The sequence below is a fragment of the Arvicola amphibius genome, chromosome 3, assembly GCF_903992535.2.
Source record: "Arvicola amphibius chromosome 3, mArvAmp1.2, whole genome shotgun sequence".
Classification (NCBI taxonomy): domain Eukaryota; kingdom Metazoa; phylum Chordata; class Mammalia; order Rodentia; family Cricetidae; genus Arvicola; species Arvicola amphibius.
In genome coordinates this window covers 13,858,664-13,885,378 of record NC_052049.1, presented here as the reverse complement: position 1 = coordinate 13,885,378, position 26,715 = coordinate 13,858,664, and the positions used below count along the sequence as shown (strand labels likewise).

At 34.3% G+C, this 26,715-nt stretch overlaps 1 protein-coding gene across 4 annotated transcripts in view; it reads left to right on the top strand.

Annotated features, from left to right (window-relative positions):
• Cdh18 (cadherin 18) overlaps window positions 1-26,715 on the top strand; it is a 241,324-nt gene that overhangs the window by 32,191 nt on the left and 182,418 nt on the right. For all 4 annotated transcript variants that reach the window (XM_038322753.1, XM_038322756.1, XM_038322755.1 and 1 more), the window contains exon 2: window positions 22,932-23,226. In XM_038322753.1, the coding sequence (XP_038178681.1) occupies window positions 22,932-23,226 (295 nt within the window). The remainder of the gene's footprint in view (window positions 1-22,931; window positions 23,227-26,715) is intronic.

The following is a 26,715-nucleotide window of genomic DNA, read 5'->3' as shown; positions in this document are numbered from 1 at the left end:
GCTACAGGATGCTGATGAAAGTTACCTTTCCATCTAGTGAGAAGGAGTAACTACCTCCACTACCTCCTATGGTTAGACATGATGAAGAATGTCAAAATAAGGATGATTCCAGAAAGTTAAAATATCCTAACGTAAGATAGATCTAAATACATTTTTATTTTGCATACAAAGTATAATTATTCAATGCTTATTAAAAGAAATACATTTCAGGAAATCCTTGGTTAGATAGCAGTCCTGTGTATGTGTGTGTGGGTGGGTGTGTGGAGAGAGAGAGAGAGAGAGAGAGAGAGAGAGAGAGAGAGAGAGAGAGAGAGAGAGGAGAGTAGGTGTGTATTTGGAAGCTTTGGAACATTGCTGGCTCCCTGCATAGCTTACACATTGTACTGTAGAAACCTGTTCAATGTTTTGTGCCCAGAATTCCTCACATTTTAAAAAATTACATGCAGTATTTCCTACATTTTCAAATAAGCAAAATGACTCTTTAGTCATATTCTATCTGGTGGAAATTTATATATTTATATTCATAAGACAAAACTTTTTTGAGCTTCAGTCACTTCTAGGTAATATGATGTTAATATGAAATCTTGAATTATTTGGTGCCGTCTCAAAATTAAGCACAGAAAGAAATGTGGAATCTGAGCCTTTTTATATTTTTAATGCATATTAATTTTATTTGCAAGTGGGTCACATACTTGAATTTTTTATGCATGTTTACATGCATTTAATTATTTTTGCAAAGTTATTATGAAACCCAGGCTTGGAGGTGTAGATCTAGAACCTAGCTATTTGTGACGCTGAGCTTTAGGGATCACTAATCTAAGTATAGTCGGGCAATTTAAAAAGTGGTAGTCTTCTAATGGAACTTAGTGGCTACATAGCACTCAGAAGGCTCTACATTGAATCTAACTCAGTACCAACACAGTGTTTAAGATAGATCTTTTTCTCTACAACCTGGTGTTTTTCAGCTTCTTTTCAGTAGTCACACCGCCATTCATATAGTTGCCCAACTCTATATTTTATTCTCTTTGTGGCTATTGTGAAGGGTGATGTTTCTCTTATTTCTTTCTCAGCCCATTTATCATCTGTGTAAAGGAAGGCTGCTGTGGGAGCTTCTTTGACTAATAGCCTTTAAGATACCAGCACACTTAGGCATGGTACCTTAATCCACGTTGGTGCCATTTGTTGACTTAGGTTTCTGTCCCACCAGGTCCCACAACCATTCAGTCCTAATGAAATACAAAAAGGTCTATATTAATTATAAACTGATTGACCTATTATCTCAGGCTTCTTATTAATTAATTCTTACATCTTAAATTAGCCCATAATTCTTGTCTGTGTTAGCCACATGGCTTGGTACCTTTTAAAAGTGAGGTGTTCTCGAGTTGCTTTCTCTCTGTCTGAGTGACTGCACACTGCACCTTTCCTCTTCCCAGAATTCTCCTGTTCTTATTGCCCTGCCTCTACTTCCTGCCTGGTTATCGTGCTTATACTTCCTACCTGGCTACTAGCCAATCAGCATTTTATTAAAACAATATGAGACCATTGTCCCACAGCAGAGGGCCACTGATTTTTTGAGTTACTTTTGTATCCTGTTACATTACTGAAGGTGTTTATGAGTTGTAGAAGTTCCTTGGTAGAACTTTTGGGATCACTTATGTAAACTATCATATCATGAGCAAATACTGAGACTTTGACTTCTTTTCTGATTTATATCCCCTTCATCTCCTTTTGTTGTCTTATTGTTCTAGCTAGAACCTGAAAAACTGTATTGAATAGATAATGGAGAGAGTAGAAAGCCTTGTCTAGAAGCAAAAAAATATAAAATGGAAAAGAGATAACATCTTCAACAAATGATGCTGGCATAACTGGATACCAACATGTAGAAGAATGAAAATAGATCCATATCTATCACCATGCACAAAACTCAAGTCCAAATGGATCAAAGACCTCAACATAAAGCCCACCACACTGAACCTCATGAAAGAAAAAGTCTGATGTACACTTGAACACATTGGCACAGGAGACCACTGCCTAAATATAACCAAATAGCACAGACACTGAGAGAAAAATAATAATAAATGGGACCTCCTGAAACAGAGAAGCTTCTGTAAAGCAAAGGACACAGTAAGTAAGACAAAATGGCAGTTATGGAATGGGAAAAGCTCTTCATCAACCCCACATTTGACAGAGGGCTGATCTCCAAAATATACAAAGGATTAAAGAAATTGGTAATCAAAAGAACAAATAATCCAATTAAAAAATGAGGTACAGACTTAAACAGAGAACTCTTCACAGAGGAATCTAAAATGGCTGAAAGACACTTAAGGAAATGCTCAACATCCTTAGCCATCAGAGAAACGCAAATCAAAGCAACTTTGAGACTTCATCTTACAAATGTAAGAATGGCCAAGATCAATAACACAGATAACAACCTATGTTAGAGAGGTTGTGGGGTAAAGGGAACACTCCTGAGTTGCTGGTGGGAGTGCAAATTGGCACAGCCCTTTTGATTATTAATATGGCAGTTTCTTAGAAAATTAGGAAACAACCTACCTCAATCCCCAAAGGATGCTCAATTGTTCCACAAGGACATGTGTTCAACTATACTCATAGCAGCCTTGCTTGTCATAGCCAGAACCTGGAAACAACCTAAATGCCCCTCAACCAATTAACGGATAAGAAAAATGATGTGGTATATTTACACAATGGAATACTATACAGAAGAAAAAATAGTGGCATCTTGAAATTTACAGGAGAGTGGATAGATCATATTGAGTGAGATACCCAAACCGAGAAAGATAAATTTCATATGTACTCACTCATTAGTGACTTATTTATATAGTTCAATAAAAAACAATAAATTATTAGTAACATGTTACCATGGGCTTTAATTATGTATTTTTAACTTGGTATCACATATATGCTTGGTTAACAATAAACTCATTTTTTCTCACAAAATCCTTTTACTTATTTTATCTGTCACCAGGCAGTGTTGGCATTTTTCTGTCACCTGGGAAAATCGTTGCTTTAAATTATAGCCTCATGATTAAACAGAAACATATGGAATGTTCCGAAATGGAGAGTAGTGTTTGTATATAATGTAACTGTTTATAATGATTAAATGTTAATGATGTTTCAAATATCAAGTTTGTATCAATATTTTTACTCACGAATATATTGCTTAGCCTTCGATTGAAATAAAATAATGGCAAATAAACATATCACCATAGAACCTTCATCTGGCGAGGGATGGAGATAGAGACAGAGACCCACATTGGAGCACTGGACTGAGTTCCCAAAGCCCAGATGAAGAGCAGAGGGAGGGAGAACATGAGCAAGGAACTCAGGACCGCGAAGGGTGTGTCCATCCAAAGAGACGGTGGGACTGATCTAATGGGAGCTCACCAAGGCCAGCTGGACTAGGTCTGAACGAGCATGGGATAAAACTGGACTCTGAATGTGGCTGACAATGAGAAGCCACTGATAATGACACTGGGATTTGATTCTACTGCATGGACTGGCTTTTTGGAAGCCTAGTCTGTTGGATGCACACCTTCCTAGACCTGGATGGAGGGGGGGTCTTGGACTTCCCACAAGGCAAGGCACCCTGACTTCTCTTAGGACTGAAGAGCGAGGGGAGGGGGTTTGGGGGTAGTGGGAGGGAAATGGGAGGATGGGAGGAGATGGAAATTTTAAATAAAAAAAGAAAATAAACATTATTTGTTTAAATGTAGGAAGTCATTTGGAGCTAAGCTTATGTTTTTAATGCCTAAATCAAGCTGAAATCATTTTGAACTGAAAATATGTATTGTATTTTAATTATATAATAATACATGTAATAAAATTATAATATTTTACACATAATATTTGAGTAATTTTTACAGTTTTGAATCATTCTAAATACCGACATTATAAACTTTAAAATAATGCATAATTATTGTACTAAAATTAAAAAGTAATATGGTAAGATTAAAAATTAAAATGGCAAAGAACAAACATATTGTATGCAAAGACCAAAGGATTTTTGATGTGATTCTAGAATCCCTCAGGAACTTTCCTGTGTGTCAGAAGTTTCTCTACACAAAATTAAGCTTTTAAATTGAACAGACAGGCACACGCAGACACACACACACACATACACACACACACACACACACACACCACACATCTTCCATAATACTACTTACTGTGTGAGCCTGTTTCATATTAATTTTTACTTCTCAGTGTATAATTGAGAAGAAAATATTATTAGTCTACTGTTTTTTTGAGAGTATCAAAGATCAAAAGATATTGGTCCAACTATAGAGAAAAGACATTCACTCTCTACAATTCTGTTGTATGAGAAGTAGAAAGGAGCAAAGCAAGGTGCATGCTTTCAGGGGAAGATATGGTTCTATTCAGAGAATAAAGTAACCCCTTCCATAAGGAGAATAAGAGATAGCGATAGAAAGTATGCTGACAAGTAGATCCCTGTAGCTCATTCGCTAGCCAATTTATCTGAACTTTTGATATCAACCTGTTGAGAGAGAGATCATATAGTAGTATGAAGAACTATCAGAGAAAACACTTAATATTGATTGCTGGTCTCCACATTCACACACAAACACAGATATATATTTGTGTGCATATATGCATATATGTACACATCAATGCACACATATGCAGAAACATGTACACACCTACACACAAATTTAATAGTAAAGACCTTTTGGATTTGCTGGTCTATGATGTTATACATTGAATTTTTTTTTAACTATTTTGCTCATGCATAAAGTCTTTATTCTGTCCTATGCACTGTTTAAGATACCCACTAACATTTTAATTCTCATATTTTACTGTTCCAGATGGTATTTTTTCAATTGATTCCTCATTCTTGATAGCTTCTTATTGTTTGAGCATCTTTGTAATTGCATCCTTTATTCTGCTTTCATTTTGTGTGCAGTATAGTGATTTCTTAATCTTTTTTTTTTTTTTTTTTTTTTTTTTTTTTTTTTTTCCTCATGGTTTATTTTTTTTTATATTTAAAAATTTCCATCTCCTTCCCTCCTCCTCCCCCCTCCCTCCCCTCCTTCTCCCCTTTCTCTCCCCTCCTTCTCCCCCTTCCCTCTCCTCCCTTCCACCCATACCTCCCCTCCCTTAATGTGTGTCTGCTGATCTCAATTGTGAAGCCACACTTTTTCATGTTTCATAATGTTTTATTGTGAACATATGCTTATTTTTCATATGTAAGCCTCATATTCATCCATTGTGGATGTTAATATGCCTCAGCTGGAAACAGGATAAGATCTTATTTCTGATCCACTTTAGCTCTAGTCTGTATTATTCTGGAGGAAAATGAATACAGACAGTCGCTGCTCATCTTCACAGGGGCCTGTCACAGTGATGGAGTAGACATTGTCTCCTCGTCTTCACTGGGACTCGTCATGGTGAGGGAGCACTTATTTCAATTTGGCTCTTTCTTTTCAACTGTTATTTTTCTCTGCACTTCTGTCCCTGCCCTGACTCTCTCGTAAGCTGCATCATTACATTTGTTTTGTCTTGGCAATAGATGACCACAGACAGGGAGGTCTATAAACAAGTAATTTGTGTCTATTCTTAGAGCCTAGAAGTTTTAGATGGTTTTGCCAACATAATCTAATTCGCTGTAGATCCCTTCTATTCCCTCATGGAAAGGAGACGTGGTGTCATGCTGGGGTCACTTTAACAGTCGTGTTTGGTCCATCCCCGCAGTCTCTAGCTTCATGTCTTGTTTCTCAAGATTCAGCCTTTAGTACAATCACACTGGATTTTAGTATTTAAACATGAATTTGATGGAGACACAAATATTTCGACTTCTACATTGTAATTCAGACACTTGGATCTTTCTGTCCCGACAAAGGTGATAGAAACCTAGGTATTAAGCTCTGAAATTCGAAAATGGAGACAGGGATGGGTGACATTTGAACTTCTAGATTCTTTCACCTTATTCCAAAAAGCATGCAGTATTTGCCTTTCCACATGTGCCAAAAAAAAAAAAACAAAAAAAAACAAAAAAACAACAACAACAACAACAAAAAAAACTGACATGATGAATTCCACTTCAGGCAAATTTCCTGCAAATTCCATTATTTCATTTTTCTTTATGGTTGAATAGTGGATTTGTTGCATATTCTTTCTGCCCTCATCAATTGATGAATGTCTATGTTGGCTTAATTTCCTATAGTGAATAGAGCAGCAATAGTCAGCAATTGCCTCTGTACTACACTGACTTCCTTTCTGTCCTTCAGATACATACTGGGAGTTTTATAGATGGGTGATATAGTACTCTATTTCTATAATATTTTTTTCTTTTCTATAGTTGCTATGAAAGTTTACATTCCCATAAATTATAACTAGCGGTTTGTGTTTTGCTATACCCTTTGCCAGTCTTGTTATTTGTTTCCTTGCATATAGCCATTCTATAGGTAATGAACTAGAACCAAAGGCAATTTTAATTTTTATGTTTTTTCTGACTATAAAAGAAGTCAAGTCATTTTTCAGCCATTCGTTGGTTACTTGTTTTCTTGTGAATGTTGTCTCTTTCGTTTACTAAGAGATTGATTGATAAGATAATTTGTTTTTCAGCCATGATCATATGCTCTCTCTCTATCTATATATGTATAACTTGTCTGATACTGTCTTAGTATTCTTTGTGGTCGTGACGAAACAATTAGCTAAAAGGAAATTAAGCCAAGAGAGAGTTTATTTGACTTGTGCTTCCTGTTCATAGTCCATTTATGAGGGAAAGTGTGGCAGACATATAGAGGAACCATGAAAGAATGCCAGGGGCTGGCTTCCTCACAGGATCATGCTTAGCTAGACTTACTGGATAGTTCATTACCACCCACACAGGTAATGTGCTGCCCATCTGGGGCTAGACTTTCTATATCAGTGAATAGCCAACACAATCACATTCACACAGGCATGGACACAGGCCAATCTGTTCTGCATAATTTCTCATTTGAATTTCCTTTCTCAGGTGACTCTAGATTTTATCAAGTTAATCATCAAAATTAAGGAGACTATGTGTGTACTGGACAGAATTTCTTTTTCCTTTCTGAAAGGCATTTATTTACTCTTAAGGATTGTTTAATTTGTTACACTGTAGTAAAATTTCATGGAACTCTGTTTGTTAGTTACTAGTTTTATGAATTGTGCTTTCATAATCCTTTTAAGACCTTGCCTATTCATGTATCTTAAAGTGTTTTCTCAGGATTTCTTGGTAATTTGCAAAGATTCTGCTTATAGTAAATGCTGCAATTGCCGGGTGGTGGTGGCAAACACCTTTAATCCCAGCACACCAGAGGCAGAGTCAGGTGGATCTCTGTGAGTTTGAGGCCAGGCTGGTCTACGAGAGCTAGTTCTAGGATAGGCTCCCAAACTACAGAGAAACGCTATCTCATAAAGCAAGCAAACAAACAAACAAAAAAACCTATGACAAATTTTGATTTATTTTCTGTATAGAATATGGTAATTGGATTTTTTTATCTGTCTACATGGAGAAATCAAACTTTCCCATCACCATTAGTTAAATATGCCATCTTTTTTTTTTTTTTCCAATGCGTATGTTTGACTTCTTTTGTCTAATATTAGGTTAGGGTTCTGTGGATTTACATCTCAGTTCTATGCTTCATTGCATCCATCGATTTCTTTCATTTTGTTCTAGAACCATGCTACTTATGTCACTAGGGTCCCCCAACGTAATTTGAGATAGGTTTCTTTGAAAATTCCGCTGAGTATTATCTTTGTGACTCATGCTCTTTAGAATTTAAAGAAGAAATTTAGCATGTTTGTTTTCAAGTTCTGTACAGAACTAAATTATAAATGAGGACCTTGGGAAATAAATGTGTTCCAGTATTTAATGAAAACTTCTATGGTTCATTATAGAATAAAAGAAAAATTGTATTTTTTCAGTAACCCACACAATTATCATGAATCTCTAATGTAGTGGTAAGGCCCAAATTAATAGATTCACTCCTTGAGTGCTTTATACTATACACACACAGACACACACACACAAACACACACACATACATAAACACACACTCACACACACACATACACACTCACACACACACACATCAGATTTGAAGATATTTGAAACTACCTATTTGTTTTGTGTCCTTTAATAGTGACTCTGTTTTATTCATTCCTTTCATGCATTTAAAGGCAATTTACAAATGTTTTGTATGTACTGGCTTCCTTGTTATATACATTAATTTTCTTAACACATCTGTTTGTGTTAAAGATCAAATCCTCATCCTCTCTTCCCCAAAGTATCAGTTGTTTAAAACAAATACTTTATAAAATAATGAAAAATGGATTTAAAACTAAGATAGATCCTTTGGTCTTTCCACGGAGGGAAAAGTTCTAACCACAACATGCAGAAGCAACCAGCTGAATAAATTACACACAGCACCAAAACTTCCAATTATGTTGAGATGAGGGTTTAACTTAGTTCAGACATTAAAGGCATTAGGCAAATCCATCAAATTTGTACAAGTAACCCAAAAAACAAAAAGCCTCCACGCCTCATTTTCCACATGCAGTGTTTGTCATCCTAGTTACTGAGAATCAGAGATTTAGGCGTGACTTTGCTGGGTTTCTGTGATAGCAAGTCTCTCACAACACAGGGATCAAGGTGGCGGCTGGAACTGCTGTTATCTCAGGGCTCAATTTTACAGAAAATCCTCTTTCACGCTCACTCACGAGTCTACTTTCAGGCTTGCAATTTGTACTGGCTGTTGGTGACTGCATTGCTCTCTGGTATCAGCCTCTCTCTCCTTAGGGCTACGACACACAGATCCCTTTCTTTAGATTGGAGTCAGTAGGATGCAGTGAGATCAAGGATGACAGGGATAGCGAATGGAGGGAAGCAATACAGACAGCAGCATTTTAAAAACAAATTGTCAAAATGTAGTAACACCATGTTCACCTTATTACACAGTCTCCATGAGTCTCGCCCAACAAAAGGAAAGAAACACAACATCATCAGAGTTGGTACATCAGTTTCGGTCAAAGCAGACATTGCCGACGACTTCCACTTAAAATCCTCATGTCCCCAGCTAGGTCCTTGGGCAGCAGAGGAGAGGGTGCCTGAACTGTCCTTGCCCCACTATCACATTGATGGTTATCTCGAATATCACCATAGTATCTTCGTCCGGCGACTGATGGAGATAGAGACAGAGACCCTCATCAGAGGAACGGACTGAGCCACCAAGGTGGAGTTGAAAGGCAGAAGGAGGGAAAAGACCAGCAAAGAAGTCAGGACTGCGAGGGGTTGGTCCACCAACTTAAGCAGTGTGCCTGTTCTAAAGGGAGCTCACCAAATCCAGCTGGACCGGTTCTGAATGAGCATGTGATCAAACCGGACTCTGATTGTGGCTGACAATGGGGGCTGACTGAGAAGACATTGATAAAGGCACTGGGACTTGTTTTTACGGCATGTTCTGGCTTTTTGGAACCCTAGTCTATATGGATGCACAGCTTCCTAGGCCTGGATGTATGTGGGAGGACCTTGGACTTCCCACAGGGCAGGGTTCCCTGCTCTCTCTCAAGCAGGGAGTGAGAGGGAGGAGGGGACCTGGGGGAGCCGGAGGGGATTGGGAGGAGAAAAAAGGAAGTGTAAATATTTGAAGGGAAAAATAAAATGAAAAAATAAAATCCTTATGATTCATTTCTTTCCTCAGAGTAAAATAATTTTCACCCAAATCTCTTAAAGAATTCAGTTCATTATCTTGTTTAAATTGTGTAATTTAAATATATTATCTAATTTAAATTATCTAATAAACCATATAATTTATTATCTAACAAATTAATAAATTTATCTAATAAATTATTTGATTTAAATCCAGATATATATGATGTCCATGGTTTATGCAGATAGAAAGCAATCTTCTCTTGGCTGGTAGTATGGCAAAATAGAAAAATTATTTGCTTTTCATACACAAAGCATGCCGCATGAAACAAGCATAGGAAAACTAACAAGTTTTTATTTCAGAAGGTTTAAAGGGTCACACAATAAAGTTCTTGTTCCGCAACAATTCTGTAATTCATACATACACATATAAATTTGATTTAACAATGTATACAATTTTTTTCCTGGATTCTATGCTCTGGGTGGCAGCAAATGAATCTGTTATATTTTATTAGATATTACCTGAAATTCTTATGTGCCTTGGTGCTTTATTTTGATCTCTACTCTCTCTACCTAATCTATTCATTTCCAGTTCCACTAACAGAGTTTTCTCATGAGACCTACGTGGAGAAATATAAAGGCTGATGTTCAGTGACTCCCCAAATTATTTTGGGCTATTTGTGTTACAGTTATTATTAGACACCTTTTGTCCATGAATTCTTTCACTTTGAAAGTTTAGCTAGCTAGAACTTCATGTGCGTTGTGTACACACTTTTTAAAAAGTACATGGTGATATTTAATTGTTTCTTCAAAAGGAGAAATCTTGATTTTTTCTTGTCTGTCTATCCTGACTGTGACATCGCTTTCTGGGAATTTCTTTTTCAGTCTCACTAAATGTGTATGGCATTTGATCCAATGTTGAATAATAACAAGTTATGTTTTCCTCATGATCTCCACAAATAATTTTTCATGAGAAAGCTTGAGTCAAGCTTTGGAATTTTTCTGGATATGGCTTAGAAGACTCAGAGCTTTATGGTTTTTTCCTATTCTCTTTATGTTTCATACTGTTTAGAATATGATTTATATTCAAAACTGTACTTTTTATTTTTAAAGGAGATATTTATTTCTCTATGTTTTCTGCACTAGTTTGGACCCTCATACTCTCCTTCTGAAGCCATTGAGTTGCTAGCATTGTACAAGTGTACCCTCATCCCGAGCACAAACCATGCCTGACAATGCTTATGGCAAGGGTCCCAGGTCATCTTCGTCCTTCAAATTTCTCATATAAATTAGTGTATAGGACATGAACACAGACAATATGTATATTTCTTTTTAACAAAGCCTAAAAGCTTCTGCCTTTATTTCATATTATTAATACATTTACAGTTTCATAAAATATAAACATATATAAAATATTATACAACTTAAATATAACATAATATAATATTAAAATATAGCATTTACATTTGCACACTTATAATTTATTAGTTTTCAATATACTCAAAATGTGATGTCATAAAACTCTCTAGATATAGAATAATTCTACATCCCTTCTTATAAATAAAGCTTTCTCCTCATTAGCAGTCAATCCCATTTATCTTCCAATTCACCTACTTCTGCATATTGATTCTATGTGTTTCTGAGGTACGAGATTCCTTTTTCTTTGAGAACTGAAGCTAGAACTGTAGCTTCATACAGTAATTATTTATGTTACAAATTAAAGAATTATCAAAGTTTAAAATGACTACAATCATTCCAATTGCATCTGCATTGTCTAGCGATCAAATTTGTTCACAACCTTGCCAGCATTTGTTCATTTTCTGATTTGAAGCTTTAGCTCTAAGTGTGTGTTAAATGGTAACTCTTTGTGGTTTGAATTTTCATTTTCCTAATGACTAATGGAGATAAACATTTTTTCATGTGTTTACAATTATTTTTAAACATTCTTCTGAAAAGTATCCATAAAATATTTTTTTGATTTTAAATTAGTTCCTCTCATTTCTTTTCCATATTGAGTGTTGTTATATATAAACTGTATAACCTGAATCCTTATCAAAAAATGGCCTATTGCTATTTATCCAATCTGTGATTAATTTTTCAATTTATTTGTAAGGATTCCAGCGCAAAATATTTAATGGTTAAAATTGCCGTTTGTTATCTATTTATCTTACACATACCATGAATATTTAATTATTCATCTTTTTCTGTTTTAATTTTTGCTGTATAGCTTTATAAATGCTCAAAGTTTTATTATATGTTTATATTTTGTGAAATTTGTGATAATTTCTGAATACTTCAAGATTTCTCTTTAACTCATTAATTATTTAAGAGCGCTTTATTTTTTGTTCATTTGTATACTTCTTTTATTTCTTGTTTTCTAAGCTCATTCCTGTTTGGTCAAAGACTATATTACATATGTTGCATATGCACATTAATCCCTGCTATTACTACCTAAAATATGTCTTATACTGGAGAATGTATATTAAAAGCAATAGTCTTATGCAGGGCTTTTTCTAAACATTGTTGAGATCTATTTAACTTAGTTGTTATCAAGTCTTCTATTTTATGTGTCTCCTCTAACTAACTGAATGAATCTACAACTGCAAAAAGGACCTAAGTTTCAACTGCTCATGTCTAATTGACAATTCCCCCGCACAGTCTCCTTTTCTCACAGGTTCATTACCACTGGTGTTGGGCTCCCACCTGTAACTGTGTACTCTTTCTTGGTTAACTCTTTTGTTTTCAAATATTCATATTGGTTTTACACTGGCAATTTTCATTTTGAAATAAAATAATTTCTGATCTCTGACACTACCATTTTTCCTTTGTGAAGGTTAGGTGATAGATGTTTTTCTTATATATGTTCAATTTGGTTTTTGTCTTTGAAATTGATATTTTTGTTTATGACAATCAGCATTGGTTGAGTTTTTGGAAAACTTACTTATTTCAGTCTCAATCTTTAATAGCAAGTATGCCAATCTTTTAAGGGGAATTACTTGATTTACTATCATGGAATCTCAGATAAATATATATAAGCAAATACATGCAATTCAGATCTACATTCATCTTATTTTTCTCATAATATTTAAATGCTGTTTTTATACCAAATATTTTCTAGAATTCACATATATTTATAATGTTTATAAATTTTATGTATTTTTTAAATTTTTATGATGCTGAGTACAATTTTGCAACTTTGGGCCTTTTTGTACTATATTTATAGATGGTAAGCCTACTACCCCAATTTGTACTACACACAGTATATATATATATATATATATATATATATATATATATATATATATACACAGTATATATATATGTGTGTGTGTGTATACATGTATATATGTATGTATATATGTATGTATATATAATAGAATTTCATGAATTGTACAAGTTAGTGCTATGTAAACCTATTCTTTATCTCCATCTTTATTATCATGAATCAAACCAGTATCTATTAAACCCCCTGTTATATATTTGTGCTTTGATTAATAATTATCTACTTATCTGAATGCTGTCATTTATCAAACTATCTTTTGTATACCTGGCTATCTATCTACCTACCTACATACTTACCCATCATTTGGTTTTATCATTAGTCATGTGTCTATAGACATTAGTAATACTTAACGGGAACAGCTGAGACTTTTGTGATGTGTTGTCAGTAATGAATGGTTATCTTCCAGGAATACTTTTGGATTCTTTTATTCCTTCCTATTTCCTCCTAGTTTTGTTTGTTCGTTTGCTACTGTTTTGGTTTAACTTTCTTGACTCATTTTGCATGATATATGTTTTTGTTTATTTGTTTTCAAGATAGGGTTTTTCTATAGCTTTGGAGCCTGCCTTGGAACTAGTTCTTGTAGACCAGGCTGGTCTTGAACTCACAGTGATCTGCCTGCCTCTGCCTCCCGAGGGCTAGAATTAAAGGTATGTGTTGTCATTGCCTGGTGGTATACACATTTTTAGATTTTTTATTTTGTTTTGAAATTATAATGTAAGTAACAATTTATTTCTTTTCTTTGTGTTCTCCAAATACTTTCATGTTATTGGACTAATCTATGACCCTTTTGTTTAATTAATTGTTGTTACATGCATGCATATATATATATGCATATATATATATGCCTTCTCATTCTGTATGATGATACTTTTTTGTACCATTTCAGGGGTGACCCTTTGGCAATGGGTCACCAGTCAGCATAATTGTTACTGGAGAAGACTCTTTCTGCCCCTCTTGGCATCCCTCAGGCACTGATATATCTAGGTGCAGGTTAGAGGCCTTGTGAACGTTATCTTTCCAGTTTGTCATTTCTATTGTTGATTGCCTTGTTCAGCTCATGTTTAGGCAGTCATGTGTATAGGGCTTTATTGGTATTCTGACATCACTGGGAAATACAATATCTCAGCAAACTTTTGATCCTCTTGCTGTTATAATCTTTTCTCCCTCTCTACCACAATCCCCTGAGTCTTAAATATAGGAGTGATTTTTAGATCTACCCACTAAAACTGGTCTCCACATTCTGTGTTTTGATTGATTGTGATATTTCATATAGTCTTTGTCTGTTGAAAAGTAAAATTTCATCAAAGATGAGCTAGGACTGCAGTTACTTGTGGGTATTAAGGACCAGTTTTTATAATATAGTTTGACATTACATTGTTCTACTAAAGTGTTGTTTATATATTCTCCTATTCTATTGCTGACATGCTGAGTAGCTGACTAGCTCTCCAGTGCCAAGCATGGTTTCCAACTATAAGATCAGGTTAGGTCCATTAGAGAACTATTGGTTGCCACCATTGTATTCATGCCAGTACTGCAGCCTTGGGAGATTTGTGCCATGCTGGTTATTGATATGGTTCATAGGCATCATAGGCCTGTTGGTTGCTTCCGTCTTTTGAAGTTTCCATGGGTCTTTCTGGTACCAGGAAACATAGCCTGAAGCAATGCGGCATTTAGGTCGGTTTCAACTCAAAGTTCCCTCGGCTCTCTTTCTGAAGTACATGTACTTTCAGCAATAGACACTTTCAATCTCTGTGGCCCACCAAGAGGAATAACAATAGACTGAATCATTGGGGAATTTTGTGGACCACAGCACTGCATGTCTGTAAAAATTTTAGATTAATCCTTAATAGTGGTAAAAGAATTAGCTATGAAAATTTGAATCATGTTATTTTAAAATGGTACTTATTAGCAATCAGAATTTTTCATGATATGGAACAAAGTGGAATGGAGTTTTGGTTCTGTTCTCAGAGAGAGTAAAGTAACTGTGGAGAGATGGGACAAGCTATCGGTGATGCTCTACTATGTGCACCGTGATGAGTGATATGCTGATATCACCGTGAATACATCGTGGACCAGCAGACTTTTTACTGATCTGTTGTGCAGTCTCTTTGTCTCCTGGGTTGATTCTAAATTTTGTCAATTTGACCATATTAAACAACAAAATGCAATATTTAAAATAAACTAAAATTGAAAGGTATTCACTTAAATCCAGGCAGACAAATAGACACTACTTGTTTGAAATAATTAGTTTTAAATTATTACCAATTAAGGAACAAATTTATTCTGTTCTTATTTTAATTTAGCTTGAATGATGAGCATCCACAAGATGAAAGCATAAGCAGAGATAACAAATAATAAGGCATTATTCAATCGTAGATACTGGGAACATTTCCATGTGTTTCCCCTGCATAATAATCAGATTCAAAGTTTTGGAACTCACAAAGATTTAAAGTGAATGTCTTGGCATTCTACAGGTGAGGGAACACTACATAATCTAAGGGTCACTTTGCTTGGATGTTACAGCACAGGCATCTGAAAACCCCAATCTTTTCCCCCCTATTTCAAGTTCACCAAAAACATCATATAGATTTATTTCTGTAATTATTGCCTTTTTGATGATACTTTTGTGTTCATAAAGCAAAATTAACCAAATTTTTATCATGAACTCAAGATTCTACATTGAAATATCGTCTTTCTTTCTCTCTGAGAACTTATTTGGGATATCTCAATGATAATGCCCAAGTAGAGTGTCTCAGAATCCCTCTAATATTTCTGTAACTTATGTAATTCTTCAACAGATCAATATAAAATTTATCTTTTTTTCAGAAACTGTTGCAAAATGTTATGTTTTATTTGATCTTTCTTTCAAATTAAAATACAGATCAATTATTTTATAGAAACTTCACTTCCAGGACATATAAATGGTAGGAACATGTCTCACTGCTTCATGTCACTTTAATCTCCTGTTTGTCTCTTCTAGTTTGAAACCACAATGGTTTCAAAACTCTCCTCTCTCCCCATCTCATACAATTTTCATCTGTGAGCTCACATTCATAAATTCTCTGCAAGCCTTCCCTTTCCCAATGCTCCTCTGAACACATTGGCATTTTATTTTTGAAATCTGCTAGTAATATTACTAAAGTGATTCTTTTATTCTGTCAACACTGTCTCTCAAGATATTCACTTGTTAAGCATTGTCGATCTGAAATGTATTTTTTATGTGTTTATCAGAATGATAAGTTAGATCCTTCCAAGTTCTACAACAAATCCTCCAAACTTGATTACTTGAAACATGAATATGTTTTTCAGTAACATTAACTGACCTTAGATAGCTCTCCCCAGATTAGAATAAGAACTGAGCAGATCTTCAGTAATTTTCATAGTATCAAGAAAAAAAATCCATTGGGGCTTCTTTTTCAGTTTCAAGAGACCTCTCTTTGAATCTTCGTTTCTATGAACTATCTTTGTAAGATAAAGATCTGTGTGCAGAGTGTTGAGCATAACAGAGCCCGTGTTTAAAACTGCAGTGTTCCTACAATACTCCAATATCTGATATTCATTCTTTATTCCAACCCTTCTCTTTCTCTCTTTCTTTACTGAATTGGTTGTGACCTCTCAGCAAAGTGCATATCTGTTATGCTTTTCTGGCAACTGTCCTGTTCCCATCCTTGATATACTTGTAGACTAGTCAGAATGTCATTCTGATGGCTTTCTCAGAGTTGTAACCAAGTTATTGATAAAAAGAACAATACAAGCAATAAACACTGTTGGTACCCAAACCCAGACGGTGAAAAGAACTGAAAGTGTTGATCATATTAAATAGCTTTTTTTTTTTACTTTGCTTTCACATGGATTTTTGAGAATACGTCTAATTCCTGTCTCTTTCCTCTCCTGTATGTCAGCACCGCTTTCCTTTGAAAACAAAACAAGCTAGCATGAACAGCATTTCTTCATTTGAATCAGATAAATCACTAACTCTCCTGAACCCTAATGTTTGGTCAGTGAATATGGGTCAATATTTTCAGGGATTTGAAATCAAGTTTAATGTTCTCTGCTATTATTATTCTTTTTTACTGCTACTTGCCACTTCCTTCTTCCATCGGTAGACTCTGATGGAGTCAAAAGAAAGACACTGTGTCATAGGTAGATATGTCATAGGTATGCTATGAATTTTATTCAATTCCAACTTTTTGATCAGTTTTTGAGTTTTCCCAACAATTAAAAAAGAAATTCTTAACTACTGTTCGTGTTCTATAGTCCTCAAAGACTGAGAACAACTAGATGAGACATTTCAAAATTCCAGTGAGAGGTATTTCACTATGACCACTTCAAATGATAGAGACATGGGACTTTTCATATTGTATATTAAGATCCCCAAACTTGTATTTAGATTTCTGTTGACAGAGGTTTCTCTACTGCCCAGGTCTGCAGCCATTTAGTTCCAAAGAAACATACAGAGGCTTTCATTGATTGTAATCTGTTTGGTCTGTTAGCACATGTTTTCTTATTGATTCTTAAACTTACTTTAAGTATAATTCTTGTCTGTGTTAGCCATATGGCTTGGTAACTTTTATCAGTGAGGCATTCTAATCTTGCTTCCTCTGCATCTGGGTGATGACAGCAGACCAAGCCTTTCCTCTTTCTAGAATTCTTCTGTTCTGGTTTCCCCACCTATACTTTCTGCTTGGCTACTGGAAATCAGCATTTTATTAAAGTCATACAAGTAACAAATCTTTACAGGGTACAAAACCATTGTCCTACAAGGTTAATAGTCTATATAATTTCCCTTTGCTTTCTTTGCCCTTCTCTTCCTTATTTATTAGTTTACTGCAACAGGAATAAATGTAAATTTGATGAAATTTAAATGATAAATTTTTACTCAAAATATATTTGCATATTGATATTATCAAGCTAATTGTTTATCCTCCAATCTTTTTAAAAATATTGTTCAGTTTTTGACTTACTATGTTACTTAATTTTTTATTAAATAAATATATTCTATAATAAAATTTGAAAATTAATTTTAAGATATAATTGTATCTTTTTTTTCACAGAGAAACTGGTATAGAGGTAGCAAGATATTGCTAGTATTTGGAGTGTTTGGGACAACATAAACTCATTAATATATTAATGATATATTACTTTACATGCTAAAATTCTAATTAAAAATATAACAATTTAAAGCTATATTTAGTAATTGTCAAGGACTCAAATTACTGTGATTTTTATATCCTATATTGTTTCACCAGGACTTTTTATAAAAACAGTGTTGGGTTGATAATGATGGATTGTTAACATTGGATGTTTGCCCTTCTTTTCTTCTTCTCTGAAATATAGACAAGCATTTCCTCTATACAACATACTATATTGCACTTTTAACTAGGTGGCCCACATTTGTAATACAGCTTGAAGTTCTAACTCAAAGCAACTTTCAAAATTAATGACTCTGCCACCATGTCCTTAACCTTTTAAAATTATTCATCCCTAAGGAATCACATATTATCCCAGAGAGCAACTGTGCATTGGAGTGAAAACGATAAATTTTTAGGTCGTGATCCTAATGTGGTCTAGTGTGCATAAATAGTTTTCTGGGGTGAATTCATGTGTGTCACATTAGCTTTGGGAGGGCCATATGTTTCTATTTAACACCAAGAAAAAGACACTCTATGAAGGTAATGCAGGAAAACTGTTCATGCTATTTTCTGGGTGACTACCTTCCTGTTTTTTTTTTCTTTGCCCTTTGTTCTCTTTTGTCTGCTAAAGAAGAACTGATTACCATTGTTTATTATGCAATCAGACATACAAGAAGCTTCTGCACTCCTAGTAGACTAGAAGAATGACAATATAACCTCCTTCACAAAATTTCAGAAGTCTAATCATTTATTTCTCATCCTGTGTAACACCTTCTTATTATTACTTTAATAAATATGTTGGTTAACGTAATAAAGAAAACTTAGAGAAGGCACTAAAATGTTTCAGTGCCATATTAAAAAATTAGAGAGAAATATTCTCTTGGATTAACATGAACAAGCCTGAACCCAATTTTGATTCCACCACTTTTTAACTTATATTTCCTGTTAGTCTATAGTTTGTGGTTAATGATGTCTCTGGCCTATCAATTATGTATCTGTTCTGTCTTTACATGTTGCCTGTGTGTTGTGCTCTGTATAAGTCTGTATCTGTATAATATGTATCTGTGATCTATATTTGTTAAATGACATATAAAACAGGGTCTGAGAAAGGAATGACAGAATTCTTTACTGAGTTATACAAAGAAAAATGTTTCTTTCCTAAACCCAAATGTACTGGCTGTTTTTGTGTGTCAACTTGAAACAGGCTATAGTCACCACAGAAGGAGCCTCAGTTGAGGAAATGCTTCCATGAGATCCAGCTGTAAGGCATTTTCTCGATTAGTGATCAATGGGGGAGAGCACAGCCTATTGTGGGTGGTTCATTCCCAGGCTGGTATCCTGGGCTTTTTAAGAAAGTAGGCTGATAAGTGGTTTTTAAACATAAAGCAAAGAAAACCAGCCTACAATTCACAATCCCAGAGAATCTAGACAGCAATGAGGACACCAAAAGAGACATACATAGATCTAATCTACATGGGTAGTAGAAAAAGACAAGATCTCCTGAGTAAGGTTGGAGCATGGGGACCTTGAGAAAGGGTTGAAGGGCAGGGGACACACACACACACACACACACACACACACACACAAATTTGGGGTTAAGAGCATGGGAGAGTACTTAGTCATTTAAGAATTAAGCTTTTAGCTGAAGTTTTAAAAGATAATTGCATGAAACATCCAAGGATAGCAAGGATGATTATATTGTTATTTTTCTTAATGGCATATTAAACATTATCATGCTAATTACACATTGGCTAGCAGGTCACTACAATATTCTCTCTTTTTTTTTTTTTTTTTTTTTTTTTGGTTTTTCAAGACAGGGTTTCTCTGCAGCTTTGTTAGAGCCTGTCCTGGACCTAGCTCTTGTAGACCAGGCTGGCCTCGAACTCACAGAGATCCGCCTGCCTCTGCCTCCCGAGTGCTGGGATTAAAAGCATGCACCACCACCGCCCGGCTTTTTTTTTTTCTTTTTTCTTTTTTTGGGTTACAATATTCTCAAAGCATAGTTTTAATCTGGCTGCAGGGCCCAGAGAGAGTTAAGTCATTGTGGAGTCAAGAGATATTTTCAGAAAAATAAGTCAGTATAAGTTGAAATTTTTTTCTACAAAACATTTTGCTATTTTCCAAATAGTTTTTTCTAACATACTTTGAAAATTTCAAGCAAATGAATAGCATTTTAGTATCTATAAAATCAGTGTTCTATGTATTGAATATTTATAATTTTCATGTTCTATTCCTAACTCTTTTCAGTTAAGTCTGATTGTGAACCGTAGACAAACTAAAACATTTCTGTTACCATTGCCTAGACCTAGGTAATAAAACATATATTTATTTGTTTCCAAAAATTTCTGTGTTCAGTTTTATGTCTCATCCTTCAAAGCAACACACACCCCATGTGTGTGTATCCTTCCTTTTCTTTTAATTCTAATACTCTCATACATCCTCCCCCTGTATCCTCAATCCTTGTTTCTTACATCTTAATATACATATCGTGATTCCTCTGGGTACTTACAAATCTCTTATTAAACAAAAATCCACAGAAGAACAAGTATAGTTTTCTCAGGCTCAAACTTTATTGCAGAATAAACCTGGAAAGTAGAAACAGATACCTGAGAAAGGGTAGAACAGGGAAGGAAAACCCTCAATGAATCACTTTGCTCCTTCAGTTGTCATCAAAATTATATAATGATTAATCAGTGAACTAAATCCTAATAAAATTGTTTCCATCGTTGCTACATTGAAATAATGATTTCAAAAGTTAATCAAGCTCGCTAAAAGATTAAAAATTTCTCTAGTGAGATAATCACCTTCGTTACTTAAATACTAAAGCTATGTTTTATGAACAACTGATATGTTATTCCCATTGTCTTTTATAGTATTTTGGTGTAACTATTAGTAATGTTTTCCAGTTTTATAAATATTTCTAAATTATCAGTGATAAACTGTTTAATTTAAACATAACTTCTAGCATGTCTATGTACAGTGCTTTACAAATGGTGAAGATACATTTGTTGGACTAAATTTGTGCTTAAAAAAGCCAAATTCATAAAAACACATAAAAAAATTCTGACTAGTTTACAAAAATCTATAGAAAATACATAGTGTGAAAATGTAAACATGTGCTTCATGTTGAAAATGTTAATTCTATTTCTAATATATATACAAGAATCCCTTTTATCTATTATATAGTATATATATAGACCATAATCAATTGGTATAATGATTAAATACAAAAATAAGTTTTCACAGTAATTTCACTGATTTTATACGTGATCAGCGCTTATCTTCTAAAGATTATTTTAATCATTGTTATATTTTTCTAAAATTATTTCTAAAATAAAATTTAACATTTTGCCAAGTTTTAAGTTATAATAGCTAATAGTATAAATATGTATTTTTATTTTAAATTAACAAAATATTGCCAAACTACTTATTTAATAATGGTACTAACAAGTATTCTAGAAAATCTGTTAGAAGTGGTTAGATAGCAACTTTGGTGCTTTGCTAGTGTTAGTCACAAATTGTTGTAAAGACGAAGAAAGGCTTAAGTGGTTGTTAGGGCAGATTGTCAGTGTCTGTTTCATAAATGATAAGCATTTTCACATGATGCATTTACATGCATGCAAGCAAAACTTTCTTAAACATAAAATAAATTATTCTTTAAAAGTTGGGCACAGTGCTAAATGCTCATATTCCCAGTGTTGGGGAGGAAGATACAGTTGGGTTCCTGGGGTTCACTGGCCACACTATTCCACACTATTCCACACTAGACTCTTAAGTAAGCTCCAGGCCAGTATATTTTCATCGTTATTAATATCAGAAGTAAGTTAAGGGTGAGTAGTTGAGGTTGTGCAAACCAAAAGATTCCATGAAGAGGAAACCACTCAGATTTCTTCAGGAGAGACAGTTTTTCAAAAAATAGACATCTGTGGTTTCACAAAATTCCTTGTCTTCTCCTGACAGTGAATCTTATTCATTTTGTTGTCACAAATTAAAGTGGAATCTTAATTGTGAGTTACCTGCACATTAAGCTATGCCATGTAAATTTCATTCACTTAGATTTAAATGAAATATAGAAGCTATTTTATCTTTACATGTTAGTCAGATTTATGTATTTATACCCTAAAATCATCTTTCTTACAGAAGCTATTTTCTACTGAGATAGTATTTGTAAATTAACATTATATATTTTATCATTTGAAGAACTGAAAAACATAATCATTTGTAAACATTACAAATTGATTAATATTTCACCACTAACTAAATTTGTCATAATATTTTCAAGTCCCTTAAGTAAACAAAAATAACAACAAAATGTACAATTTCTAAATAGAAACATTTATTGTAAATGATATTACACTTTTTATTCTACAATTTATGAAATTAGTACTTTGGTGATATATGTTTTGGCTTTTGAAAAATTGATAAGTTTGAGTTTCAGTTGCTCCTACACTTTCAAGATCTAATGTCAACAATCCATGTTGATTAGATTTTATATGAATTTTCTCATGAAAAATTTCCCAGACATGGAAAGTAATGATGGAGTGGTGGAAATATCTTTTCCTAACTTCATATTACACAGTATAATCTTGATTTAGAAAAAAGACAACAGTGATTATGAAAAATACTGAAATTAAAATGCATACTATTTATCAGTTTCTAAACACAGTTATTGAAACTTGGAGGAATCAAGACGGAGTATCCATTTAATACCAAGTAAAGAAATATATAAGGAAGGAAATGGCTGTTGTAGCGTAAAGTTCACAGTGTAAAAGAAAACTGGTCTTAATCTCTTGATAATCTTCAGAAAACATATGTCATCAGCATATAAATCAAGCTGATTTTGTGCATGTCTGTTTTTCAGCTGCACTCCAACTCCGACAAAGGTGACGGGTCTGTCAAGTACATCCTTACTGGGGAAGGCGCTGGGACTATATTTATCATTGACGACACGACAGGGGACATCCACTCAACCAAAAGCCTGGACAGAGAGCAGAAAACACACTATGTTCTTCATGCCCAGGCCATCGACAGAAGGACAAACAAGCCCCTTGAGCCTGAATCCGAGTTCATCATCAAAGTGCAAGATATCAACGACAATGCGCCCAAGTTCACAGATGGCCCATACATCGTTACTGTGCCTGAAATGTCAGATATGGGTAAGGAAGTTATTTTTTTTATAACGTAGAAATTAATGTATGTTATTGATAACATAAAAGATTATTTTCTGAAGAACATTTTCAAAATGTATATGTGTATATTTGTAGAATTTCAAGAAACTTCTAAAATGTTAGGCTATTTTTATTGCATAAAGACTGATTATTTAATTATGAAAAATACTGAAATTAAAATGCATACTATTTATCAGTTTCTAAAAACAGTTATTGAAACTTGGAGGAATCAAGACGGAGTATCTATTTAATACCAAGTAAAGAAATAAGGAAGGAAATAGCTTATTATTAATTGAAATAAAATTTAAAGCATGTATGTCTAGATAATGGTTTGGACATGTTAAGGAAAAATTCCTAAGTTGAGTAACATATGTAATTCTTTCTTAATTGGCATTATTTTTGATTCTGTAATTTTTTTTCATATTATTGAGTAATATGAAATGCCAACACATTTGATAGTAACTGCTTTGAAGACAGAGTGCATGACATCTTAAACTTCAGACTATGTATTTATAGGATTACAGGTCCTTCTTAACTATAATAACATTAGTATTAGAAGTTATTGCTTCAATAACCAACAAAATTATTCATGTTAGTCCATTACATATATATTTCAAGATATAAATATTATGTTATTCATTTTTAGATTATTTTAAATGTACAGATAGCATGGAGTACACATGCTGATTTGTAGAAAATAAGCAACTAGTAATTAATTTAGGATTCATCTCAATGCATGGCTATACTGAAATTGAAATATCTTCATACAGTTCTCAAGGTCTACGAATTAGTGAGATACTTTCTCTACTCATTGATTTTTGTTGCTAGCCTATTTCTTTTTTATTCCATCAATAAATTTCCTGGAAGTAATTATAATGAACTTAAATAGTTGCATTAATTTTTTGGCAACTTTGTAAGTTTCCACTTGCTTTCAGGAAACATGTTTTAATACTAATTTTTGTATTTTACTTAAATATCTATGTCACTCTTTTTCTGAATAATGATATTATAGATGCTGATAATATCCTTTAACCAGCCTGTGAATGTTCACATAAAGCTTCCTTGCTAGCAGTCAACCTCTGTTTCCTTTTAGAATTGCAGCCCATTTTAGTTCTCCTGAGAGCCAGGTGGCTTTTTAGCTGATGGAGAAAGGGTAGAAATCAAGAGAGAGATGCTCTCAGCCAGAACCTCTGGGGAAAAACAATTTCCCAACATTTTTCCATCTGCAGCAGAATTCAGGGACTAGCCATAGCAGTCCTTGGCATACTCTCAGACTATATTCAAGCTTATTGGTCTCCAAGGACATTTAAGGGGAAAAATGGTGGACTAGGCACTGTTATTCAAGATGGGCAAGAGCTTATGAGCAAAGCCCGAAAATAAACCCCGTGCCTGTCTAGGACAGGCAGGGCAACATCATGTTGTCTAAGCCCCTTCTAATTTATAAATGCAACAAGTTTTAATATACCATCACTTATAAAAATATGCTGGTAGGCTCCCATTGTGTGATACAGGGCAAGGGGAACCATGAAACCACTAGTGTCAGAAAGAAATAACAGCAGAGACAATAAATAGGAAGACTCATCATTAGCCAAAGGCAGTTTCTAATTGACAAATTATAGAAGAGAACTGGAGAATTTTAGCAAATACAACAGAGAGATTGAGGGGGTGTAGGGTTATAATGTTTTATATTAAAAGTAAATCACAAGAAAAGTATACATAATGTCCTGAAATAATGAATGGTCACTAATTCGGCTTGACTGGTATCCTGATATAAGAGAACATTTCTTAAGAAATGAGCAACCTGTAGAAATCTTATTCTTTAAGCATCATGGAAACAAGGTATATCCCCAAGAGCAGAAAAAATATACATATAGGAAGAGATAAATTGTATTTTGCCAACTCATAGGAGGACTTCCCTGATTTACAAGCATCATGGAGATGCTAATTTTGAGGTTAACATTGGTAGACTGGGTATAGGCAAATATTGGCAATGCTCCGAAAGCTGAATACAAAAAGCAAGCTCTAATGACTAATAGGGAGGATGAGAAATTGAAAATTTTTGAAGGTGAACAGAGGTCTAAGTCAAATCAGTAAAGAGATGGCAAAGATAACATAGCAAACTCTGAGCAGACGTGCATATAGACAAACAGAAATGTATGTGCAAATTGGTACCTTTTTAAAGCACTAATATGATCTTTGCTAATCCTAACCAAAGCCAAAATGAAAGGTGGAATTATCATAGTAAAGGCTGTGGATTCAATAAAAAAACTTCCAAGACATTTCCTAAAATGTGAAGCATTTAGGGAATAAGGAATAGCTAACACTCTTTTATTCTCAGAGTGACAAGAATGTGGTTTTAGAATACAACTTTAATTCATAAAAATAGGAAAATAATTAAGAGAGTTAAGTGCTATCTTTATACCGCTGTGATTCCAGGCAAGAACATGTTTACGATAGCAATTTATTAGAGAACAGATGCCAAATTTTGGGTATTATACATTATTATTGGTTTTAAGTGAATGGGAGCTCATTATTGTGGCAAAATGTGTATTTTGTGTATGTTTGTGTAATCATAACAAATAATTCAGGTTGTACTTTGATTGTATGGAAGCTGATGTTAAAATCACAGTACATGCAACTTCTTTTATATATTGAGCTTGAAAACAGAAAATGTTGTCCCGACTATGAATGTAGAAATAAAATGTTAATATACTGAAGATAAGGGACCATCAAGCAATTGCAGGAGAGACAATCTCCCTGCTGGCTGACTCTACAGATCATTTCTTGAAGCACAATCAATTACTCACATGAGAAACATTTTACATAGTTTAAACATGAAATAAGAAGAGTTGCGCAGTTGCTTAAAATTTAATTATTTTTAGAAAAGAAAGTTTGTCAGTTGCATTACAAGAGATTTCAGGGACCAAGACCTGAGGCAGAACTAGAGAGTTGTGCTGTGGTCCTGAGGAACAAGGTGTCTGCTGATTGAGCCAGGAAGTTTTCTGCAAGTCTTTCCTCAGTACTTGACACTTCATAGAAGGACAGCCTGTGGCATAAACAAAAGGCTCCCTTCCTTTATAAAACATGCTGCCATCTAGCTAACCAGTGGGCAGCTTTTTTTTTTTTCCTTTCAAATTTGCCAAAGCATTATTCACATGTTAACTTGAGTCCAGGTCTCTAACTAACCTGATGCTTGCCAATTATACCGCGGTGGCTGGCCGGCAAGGCCCTACTATCTGCCTGTTTCTGATTTTCCAGCATTGTGCCATTTTCATGTGGCTGCCACAGATAGAACTCATATCTTCATCCATCCATAATGAGCACTTTACTTTAAGGTTTTATTGGGGAAATACCCATAAAGAAACAAATCTAACAATAAATCCAAAGGAAAGTGATGCTCACTACTGTTTAGAAGCAGCGATCCTGCTTTCTTTTAGGGAAGTTGATTTGGGGCTGAATCATGAAATTCTCACTTCC